We start from the raw sequence: 10,945 nt of genomic DNA on the forward strand, positions 1-10,945 counted from the left end.
TTTAGGCCTAATAAAACTGATGCAATACCAGAAATCTTTCCAGGACATCCTCCATATTTGTGAAAATCCCTTACAAAAGAAAGAACTTTAAAGCAGATGTTACATTGTACGTTCAGAAATAAGAGCAAGCGGTCACTTAATACTGCAGCTCAATCAAATTAAAATGTCGTCCTATTATCACTCGATGCGTTAATGTTCGAAAATAAGTTTTGAAATTACCAATATACAAGAAACAAAGAATGAAAGTCAGGATCAATCATTACATAGCTATGGTAACATTTAATGCTGAAGTAGTTAATTTAAAACCTTAAACCCTGAGAGGAAATGTTATACCTGTAATTTGTTTAGAACGTTAACACCGTTAATTAGCATTCATTTTCCTCATTTATAATTTTAAATGCCATGACAGAATTATGATAGTCATTTCACATTATTTTATATGAATAATTAATATTTGGTCGTTGTCGGGTGTTTGTAGAGTTCGATGATGAACTTGTTACATCTGGAATGTGAATCAGAGGGTCAACATGCCGATACGGTTGAGGAATTGGCTGGTCCTGGTATAGTGCCAAGATTTAGCATTAAGTCTTCAAGACGTAATGACTTTCACACTGAGTTTCAGCATAAACGTGCTGTACAATTTATGATGTTACTAATACCCAGCGGCTGTTGTATTCAACAAAAAGAATTCTATATTATAATTCATACAAGTTTGACGTTTATTAGAAAAAAATATATGTATATAAATTACATGACATAACACATAAGAAACAGAAATGTTGCATGACACCATTATATGGTATATTCTGTACAAAATTTATCCTTCTGCTTTTTGTTTCTTCGGAGAAGACTCGTCACCATCGTCCTTTTCTGAAAAATCACAAAAAGTTTAAAATTGATAAGAGTTTTATTAATCAAATAGCTTGCTAATTTTAACACCTATCAATTCCCAGATACTTATAAAAGAAGCTGTATCAATATAAATCCAATTAAAGCTGTTTTTCTTGAATATGTGTATACTCCAAAAAAATACTACAGCTTTCTAAAGATTGACAGATGCCAGATAACTATTAACTGCACTAGTAGTATTGATCTGGTGTATTCTCTGGGCTCTGCCATCCAAATCAAGTGACATACTATGGAATGTGTGACAGAAATTGTACTACTGGCTTTATATCTGCAAGGTGACAAGAGGGGAGCACATGAAATATTTGTACTAGACCTAACAAAATTTGCTAGTGTAGTGACAAGTCAATATTAAAATCATGTTTCTACCTTACATGTGTAAGTCATAGGAATATTTACGGACTCCAACAATCAGTTCAAAACCCCCGTATTAAACAAATTCCAAACACAGTCAATTCCGCTTAATTGGGCCAAATCTCAAGAAACCAAACTAATAAACTAATACATAATTTAAACCAGTGTTTCTCAACGTGGGCAATATCGCCCCCATGTGGGCACTTTTCCATGTTGAGGGGGCGATTAGTAACAATTTATATTTTGGGGGGCCGAAAAACAATTTTCTGGACGATATAGTAAAACATTATAATAAGAATAATTGGATATTTTATTCATTATATCGTACAATAATTAAACAAATAACATTATACTAGTCAATAGTCTATTCAATACAGTACGAATTTGGCATTAGCCTTGGCCCTCAGCATCAGCGTTTTGAAGTGAAGGGGGCGATACTATGTTGAAGGGAACAACGATTCATTAGAGGTTGAGAAACACTGATTTAAACACTTAATTGGGACAGTAGCAGAAAAGGAATTTAGCAATTTTTGATATACTTTCAAAAGATCCCTAAAATATATGAATACTATGTACACTAATGTCATGTAGGCAGGGCCTTTCAGAAAAAATGCGAGGCTCTGGGCAACTAATATTTTAGAGGCCCTTCAAAATTTAAAATAAAATTATGAACAAGAAAATAAAGTCAATGGTATTTGATATTTTTTTGGATTATTACATTTAATTATTTTACAGCAGCTTTGCACGCTTTAACATTAGCAAATTCACTGATTATTTCAGAATAGTCTAAAATACGCGCTATCTGGTAATTAATGTTGAGTGTTGCTAGTCCATTTAATCATTCCTGACACATTGTCGATCGTAGATAGTTTTTAATTCTTTTCAGAACACTAAATGATCTCTCACCTTCTGCTATACTCACAGGCAAGGTTAAAAAATTCAAAGCACAATCATTATGTTGGGAAATATGTTTACGAATCCCATGTCGATAATCTCCTTACGTAATTCTGTTGGTTTCATGCTTAGTTTAAAATTGGATTTGTAAATACACTTCAGCAGTGTTAGTTCTTCTACAATTTTGTCACTTATTTCATTTTTATATTTCTCTAGCAATAATTCTGCCTTTGAAACTACATTCTCTTCATCCATTTCATTAAATTTCCATAAAACTTCAAAAAATTGCTTGAAATCGACACACAAGTTCATCTACTATTGAATTGATAATTTTGTTAAAAACATTTAAATGAAAATATTCTTCAGCAGATTTTTAGTCTTTTAATAGACAATTTATTTCAAATTCTGGAGTTATTTCATTTTTGGTTGCAATTTTTTTACATTCAGAAGGATTTCAGAGGTATTATGAGGGATTTCAGAAAGGCCTATATACTGTATTCTGTTATTGTTTTACTGGTGCCAAACACCGACAAGGCTTTATTTTCCAGCTAGGGGTCTTTTAGTTTGATTATAAATTCTATACCTGCTTTAGCTATGGACAGTTGAGGCAAAAAGTGTTTTCTATATTAAAAATTAGAAGTTTTCTCAAATATTTTTTTGGAGAATTTAACTAAAATTAAGGACATTCTACAAGCCATGACATCGCTTTGCCTTCTCCTATATTTTTGTCTAACATATTGAGTTGCCAAGTTGAGGCCCCTAATATTGCAAGGCCCTGGGCAGCTGCCCTTCCTGTCCTCCCTTCTGATTGGCCCTGCATGTAGGCCTAACGGTTGGTGAGAACAAAGCAATTTTGTCTTTTGCTCGGGCAGTTCGGTTTTTCCGGAGGGAGTCAGCATAGCGTGACATATACCAGAATCCCATCTGAGGTGGACCTGAATGCGAGCTACTGATCCTGTACTGGATTGGACTGAATGATCCTCTTAAAAACGAAGGGACAAAGGCTCCCAGACAATTTTTCGTGGTTTCTCAACTGAGTTGAAAGACAGCTACAGTTCCTTCAGAAGGTATTGTGTGCATGATTTGGACAACAGCCATCCAATTGTTGGGACCAGCATCATGGAGCTGGCAGATTCTACGGATGGTATCGTGAAGTAGCCCATCTCCAAGTAAAAGAAACTGTGCTCAAAAAAGAGGCCGTAAGATGACTTTCGGAAGAACCTGGACACATTCTAACTAAAAAGGGAGAAAGGAAAGATTGTTCTATCAGGAACGGATTGAACGGTCAACCCTTATGTACGTCACTACTAATATCTGGCAACACTAGCATAATGAAAATCAGTTATCTATGGTCATGAGTCTGGCAAATTTATAGTACAAATATTTTCTGTATTTTGGTTTAATAAAACATTAAAATAAGTACCTAATAATTATTTTTTTACCTACATATTACATATTTTATTTAAAAATTTATTATTAGTTTGTTTAATTGGGGAAGCCACTTAATTGGGCCAAAANCCTTCTGATTGGCCCTGCATGTAGGCCTAACGGTTGGTGGGAACAAAGCAATTTTGTCTTTTGCTCAGGCAGTTTGGTTTCTCCGGAGGGAGTCAGCACAGCATGACATATCATACAGGAATCCCATCTGAGGTGGACCTGAATGCAAGCTACTGATCCTGTACTGGATTGGACTGAATGATCCTCTTAAAAACGAAGGGACAAAGGCTCCCAGACAATTTTTTGAGGTTTCTCAACCGAGTTGAAAGACAGTTACAGTTTCCTTGGAAGGTATTGTGTGCATGATTTGGACAACAGCCATCCAATTGTTGGGACCAGCATCATGGAGCTGGCAGATTCTACAGATGGTATTGCGAAGTGGCCCATCTGCAAGTAAAGGAAACTGTTCTCAAAAAAGAGGTCGTAAGATGACTTTCGGAAGAACCTGGACACATTCTAACTAAAAAGGGAGAAAGGAAAGATTGTTCTATCAGGAATGGATTGAACGGTCAACCCTTGTGTACGTCACTACTAATATCTGGCAACACTAGCATAATGCAAATCAGTTATCTATCGTCATGAGTCTGGCAAATTTATAGTACAAATATTTTCTGTATTTTGGTTTAATAAAACATTAAAATAAGTACCTAATAATTATTTTTTACCTACTTATTTATTTACCTACATATTACATATTTTATTTAAAAATTTATTATTTGTTTGTTTAATTGGGGAAGCCACTTAATTGGGCCAAAATGGATTAGTCCCAACATGTCCCAATTAAGTGGAATTGACTGTATTTGATCAGTTAATTAAGGCTACTTTGGTGGTCACAATTACATCTGTTACAATAGAACCCAACTTACTGATTCAGTCGACAGGAGCAAGAAATGAAAATGGACTCCAACTTACACTACCCACAATAAATTAGGGAGATCTGATAGGATTTAAAACTCAATTTTCCATGGCAAAACACTAATACCTTACCAAACACCCATCTAACTCCAAGTATTAACTTACCAAGTTTATGTTTCTGACTATTTTCATTTTTAGAACCTTCATTCTCTTCAGTATTTTTCACTTCAGCATCTTGATTCTCTTTGACATTCTCCTTTTTAAAATCTCTGTTTTGTTTGCCAAATTTAGATTTCTTTCCTAAATACCCTAAATGCAAAATTAAAAAAAAATGAAATAAGAACACATTAAATATAATAATTCTTTCATGAAATGCATGTAATCAAACTTTATAAAAACAAGATGTTCAAAATTTTTTTTAAACAATATGCTTAATCCACATCTCTATAATCCCTAGGTACTTTTGTAAGGTGACAGCCTACCACTCTGGGAATGTGGATTCAAAAAATCCAGATGAGTAAAATCTCCAGGAATTTTTTCGGAGGGTATCCAGATATGGCAGGTCTCGTCCCTCACCACTGTCCATCCCAATGAGCTTGCTAAATAGAGGCCTTATTAGTGCTTATAGCAAACTTGTAAGTTTTTAATTCTTTCTGCCGTGGGCACAGTTAAAAAATTTATACCTAATTTCACAAATTAGTAATTATTTCATCATCATGTCAGTAAGATAACGTTTCAGCTATCATCTCTCCATCTAGGAGGATGACATTGAATTTTTACCAATGTCTATTTTGAGCTTTCATGCTGCAATCCTTATAGAAAAGACAAGTCCAATCTTCTGTTTCTATCTAATTCTCAGTTTCCCTCTCCCTCTCTTCCCTTCCAAAATAGCACTTCTTTCTTTCTTTTTAAATGCAATTGTATAAGCGTAACCTAAATAATTCATCTTCCTCTTTTTTATCACTAACGTTAGATTTGAGTTCATGGGATAAGACAATGCAATACACGAACAATCTATTAAGAGGGTGCCTCTCGGGAGGAGGACTTTCAATAGGACACTGGCCTGTATTTAGGTGTTAGACATGTGAAGAAGACTCAGAAGACTCCATGTTGACTCAATGGTCAGGCATGAACCTACAACCAAGTGTTTAGTGGTTACATCCATTCAGCCACTATTGGGCTTGTATATCAATAGATTTTAACTATAGTACAACAGAACAGCTTGGCCCACCAGTGGCCAAGTGATTCTGTTCCTGAACACTAGAAGTTCAGTTGTGGGTTTGTGCCTCGCCAGGACAAGCTGGCCACGGGGAGTTTTATGTGTTTTCTCTATGTCTATAATGCCTGAATATGGGCGTTATCCTTAATTAATTAAAAAGTCCTCCCGTAAAGTATTCTTCCCCACAAAACAACAAATATCCAGAGAAGGCAATGGGAAACCACTGTGGTATTCAATTTCCTAGGAATCACTATGGTGCACAAACAAAAATGAGATCACCCTGTGCTATGATGACCACCAACGTCAGGGGGATCGGACATGGTACTGTACATGTAAGAAGAAACAGAGTATCACATATAGTCACAATAATATTGTAAAGTTTGCCAGTATTCAAAATTCATATCATCAAACATAAAAGTTTTCAAAATGGGTATCCTCACATTTTTCTGGGCCAAGCATGTATAAGTTCTAAATACAATTGACTGATAACTATCTCTAATCTATTTTTTATAATATAAACTATTCATTTAATATCAATATTTCAGGTTCCTTCAGAAGATATTAAGAAACAACTGGGATAGAGGCCATTCAGGAATAGAGGAAGACACTGTATGTGAACTGTATCTGAAATGTGTATTTCTTCCATATTAAGACTTTTGTAATTAAACAAAACATTATTGGGTAAAATTGCAGCTCTGAATGAGGTGGCTAGAAACCTTTATCAGAGCTGTAGACCATACCCACAGGAGTAAAAAATGTCAAAGGAACTTATGGTCTTCAAATAAATTTTACCTTTTTGATTTTTCTTCTTATATTTTGCATTTCTGGAGTTTCGAACTGATCGCCAGTGTTCATTTTCTTCTTTACCTATTAAAAAAATAAAACAGAATGAAATTTATAATCTCTTCATTCTCAAAATAACTGAAAAATTTTTAGAATGGCATACAAATCTTTTACTTTAACAATCTACACAAATTATTGATTAACTAACTGTTTGATTAAAGACATAATTATGGCCACTGCAGCTGGCCAAAATGTACATGGGGAAATGTTGTTATAATCTGCATTAAACATGACATATTATGAGATTCTGAACTGCAACTGAACCTTTTTAATCTCCTGACATTGACCTGATGCTCTGAGGATCTGTGGCTTTTAATCTACATCAGATTCTAAGAAATGTTTGTGGGTAAACCACAAATGAGTCTATCGGTTATCATCTATTCATCCCACTGTATATATCCACAGTAGCCAAACTGAATTGCAAGCCACAAGTGGTTCTTCTAGATCATTACTGTGGTTCCCTTAAAGCCTATTTATGGACAACTTGCATGTGACATATCGGAATACCGGATGTACGCGATTGCGCTTGCGTGTTTTTCTCGGCACCATATTTGTGACATTTCCATTCAGTTATAACATTACCTGATACACGAGTGTATCCAAATATGGGAAAAGTGCAAACTTTGAGTGGGACACAGTCAACTGGGTGACTGTGAGTGGGCCCAGCTGTCAAGTGCCCCTTTGAGTGGTTCACCTAATGAAAAGCTATGATGTAAGTCAATTTCAATGAAACAATTTCAACACTTACAAAGAAAAATTACCACTCAGCACTTTGATGGTGCTGTGCAATGGTCAATAAAACTATCATAAAACATACATTTGTGTTATAGTTTTCAAGCTTATCTTTACTAGTCTCGAATTGGTTGCAGCAGTGATTATTTGAAGTCTTTTCAATTTTTTGAAATAATTATTTATTAAACCCTTTGCTATCATCAATACATTTTTAGTCAGTACAATAATACAACATCCTAGAGCTATAATTTGTTTTAATGTATCTTACTTAAAGTTCTCTTTCTAGAAAAGATATATTCTGAAGAACTCTTTATTAGAATGTTTGGATCAATTCACCCACTTGTTACAAAACTGTGAGCTTTGAATGATTATACACTTTTGCGTAGTTATGAATTAAAACTTGGGGGTTATTAAGACAAGATGTTGCCATATTCTATCTTTGGCCATGAAGAACGATTAGAACAAATTTCAGTCATCTTCGTACAGATCAACTCCACACACATTACAATTTTACTTTTACACCAGTCATTACCTTGACCAGTTAGAGTTATTAAATAATCTGGTAAAAATGCATGTTTTGCCATCTACAGGTAATAAATGTTCAGATGCAAGCCAAACTAAATACACTTCCACAAACAGCATGGCAAAAATATGACATAGGAGGCAAAGTGATGATTTAGTCAAGAGATAATGTTTATGAAGTTCTTTTATCAATATCTTTTTATAAACTTAAACTTTATTTATAAATACTGTTCTAATAGAGAATGTAACTTTCACATATTTCTGATACAGTATATGGCTCCTATCATGACAAGGTTTCACCACCACCTTTGATATATATGATATATATATCAAAGGTGGACAAACCTTGTCATGATAGGAGCCATATACTGTTACCATATATATATGAAATGACTCCTTAGCTATAGAACTGTTCCAAGTAAATAATCATAAAAAATGCTTCCTTTCTTTTACTTCAAAAAAATTCAAGAATATGTACTGTATAGAAAGTATATGAAGTAATGTATAGAAAAATTTAAAGCAATGCTACAATAAATTAAATTCATTGTTTAACAAAAAAAAACCCCACAATTTTTTCTAAGTTATATAACTATAAAACTTACCTTCTAAAATTATGCCTTCCACTTCCACATTATTGATAATCAATTTCTTGTCCTCCCTCATTGCAATGGCCTTTTCAAGAGCCACTTTAGCATCCCCTTCACTAGTAAATCTTAAAATGGCCTAAATTAATGTAAACATAAATGTATATAAGAGAAAGTAAAGATTTAATGTTATTGTTTTAAATACTTACTTCGCCTTTATCTTCTTTAATCTCGACGTATGCCAAAGACGAAAATGGACGGAAGAATTCCTTTATTTTTGCCCAATCTAGCTCTTTAGTTACTCCGGTTAGTTTTAAAAGACATCCTTTTATATTCTACAAATGAAAAATGTAATTGGATAATGAATTATATCACTTTAAATAATACTATTAATGTTCCTTTTCTTACAGTTTCCTTAATTTTCCTTTTCTTAAAGTTAAAATTCAATACTAAAACAATCAACAGATTACTAGGAATCAATCAACGATTTTGGTCAAATTACAGACCATCAATGTTTGAATTTCTAATAATCTGTCACTTGTTTCTGCGTTGAATTTTAAGTTTGAGTCCATAAAGTGATCATTTAAACATAAGCGTACCTTTTCTTCTTCCATCTCGTTCTGTAGTTCTTCCATTTCATTCTGCAGTGCTTCTTTTTGTTTCTGCTTCTTTTCTTTCTGTCTAGAATACAAAAAAAAAAAGGAAATTATAAATGCAAAAATAATAAAAATTAATAATCTAGAAAAAGCATTTAATATAATATCTTACTCCTTTATTTTTGCTATTTCCTGATCCTTTCGTTTTTCATAGTCTTTCCTAAAACAAATAAAGTTCTATAGACAATTTCTTTAACCAGTCACAAATCTGTTCTAAAAATCTACATTTTCTTCATTTACTGCTTAATAGAGGAAGTCTCAATTTCCAGGCATATGAATGAATACTAAAAATGTATAGAGTAAACTCCCATATAATGCATTCCCCCATAACGCAACAAAAAATTATGACTAGTACTCATACAAAACTAATTTTGTAGTCCAGAGGTATCAGAGGTATACAGTGGAACCTCGCTTAACAAGCAAAACAAATTGTAAAAAAATGACCCACTTAGTGAGCAATGTTTCGCATTACGAGTGAAGAGGAGAGGAGAAGTCTCGGATTGTGCGCTTGTTCCATCAGTGTGTTTAACACACTTGTTCCACCAGCATCTTAGTGTTGCTTGTGATCACACATTTTTCCAAGCTTGAGTTCACACATATTACGCATTAACATCAACCATTGCTCATTATATAATAAACATGCCAAACAATATGACAGATTCTTGGGCTATGTAAAGACTATAATTAAATATTAGGAATTAATTAATTTGACTAGAGGTAGGAAGTTATGCTGCAATCTTGTATTAAATTTGATGACCAATTCCAAATTAAATTTTAGAAATGTGTAAATTAAAACTAATTATTTATTATTATTAAATTTAATACAAGATGAAAGCAAAACTGTCTACCTCTAGTCATATTAATTAATTCCTAATATTTAATTATAGCCTTTACATAGCCCAAGAATTTGGCATATCATTTAGCTGCTTGAGACATATTTTTTCGATTTTTTTGTTTTCTCAAATCAAATTCACATTCCAGATTGGTTCATTCCATGCTAGAAGAAGAGATATTTCACGCTCCTTAACAATGTATATTGTATAATTTTCTTTGAATAACCGTTATATGTAAAATATTTGAGTATTTTTTTCGACATGGAATGCATTATTGTAATTTTTTTCCAATTTATATGGGAAAAATTGTTTTGCTTAATGAGTGTTTCGCATTACGAGTAAGATTCTAGAACAAATTATGCTCGTTAAGCGAGGTTCCACTGTATATTTTCTTCTTCAACTTCTAGATCTAAGTTTAAACTTCAATTTCCTATAATGTAAAACCCCCACATTGTACGAGACTCAGCTGTACCAAAGTCAAATTTCCAAAAGACAGTAGTTCCCAGAAAGAAGAACAGTTATAAGATTTCTTATTAAGCTAGAAAATGCTTATTTACTAGCAGATGAGCCCAGCGTTGCTCGGACAAAAAGTAATGATAGCAAAGATTAAGATTATTAGATTATAGCCGATCTTACCGTTTTCACCAAGTGCCAAGAATTAGGTCCCTCTTCTGAGACTAATTAGAGAATTTTTAGATATCTGCTTACCACACCGATATAATGATAAATAAGACTCACTGCAACCACTGACTGGTGCATAGTACCAAGTGATAAATAATAAACATTTTCGTAACTCTTTGTAGGTTCTTCTTCAGGTTTAATAAATTCGAAAAATAAGCTTCCAGATCTTCCAGAATCATTCATAAATATAAATTCAAACATAAAATCGAACATTAAGATGAAGAGTTCAAATAAAGCAAACTTATGCGCATGCACTCCCCATGTCAACTTTATATACAATGGAACACTACATATCATTGAGAACTTTTAGAAGGGTCTAAAAGTATGTTCGATTTCCCACACAAATGCAAAAAGGCATCTAAAATAATA

The 10,945-nt window shown here is 33.4% G+C and overlaps 1 protein-coding gene across 1 annotated transcript in view; it reads right to left on the reverse strand.

Annotated features, from left to right (window-relative positions):
• Window positions 1-698: 698 nt before the first annotated feature.
• LOC111628014 (lupus La protein homolog A-like) overlaps window positions 699-10,945 on the reverse strand; it is a 35,249-nt gene continuing 25,002 nt past the window's right edge. Inside the window, exons 10-16 of the mRNA XM_023371731.1 lie at window positions 9,175-9,222; window positions 9,006-9,087; window positions 8,616-8,741; window positions 8,425-8,545; window positions 6,518-6,592; window positions 4,672-4,815; window positions 699-870 (exon numbers count right to left, since the gene is read on the reverse strand). Of these exons, the coding sequence (XP_023227499.1) occupies window positions 818-870; window positions 4,672-4,815; window positions 6,518-6,592; window positions 8,425-8,545; window positions 8,616-8,741; window positions 9,006-9,087; window positions 9,175-9,222 (649 nt within the window). The 3' untranslated portion in view covers window positions 699-817. The remainder of the gene's footprint in view (window positions 871-4,671; window positions 4,816-6,517; window positions 6,593-8,424; window positions 8,546-8,615; window positions 8,742-9,005; window positions 9,088-9,174; window positions 9,223-10,945) is intronic.

The sequence above is a fragment of the Centruroides sculpturatus genome, unplaced genomic scaffold (assembly GCF_000671375.1).
Source record: "Centruroides sculpturatus isolate CEXI.00-Female unplaced genomic scaffold, Cexi_2.0 scaffold545, whole genome shotgun sequence".
Lineage (NCBI taxonomy): Eukaryota > Metazoa > Arthropoda > Arachnida > Scorpiones > Buthidae > Centruroides > Centruroides sculpturatus.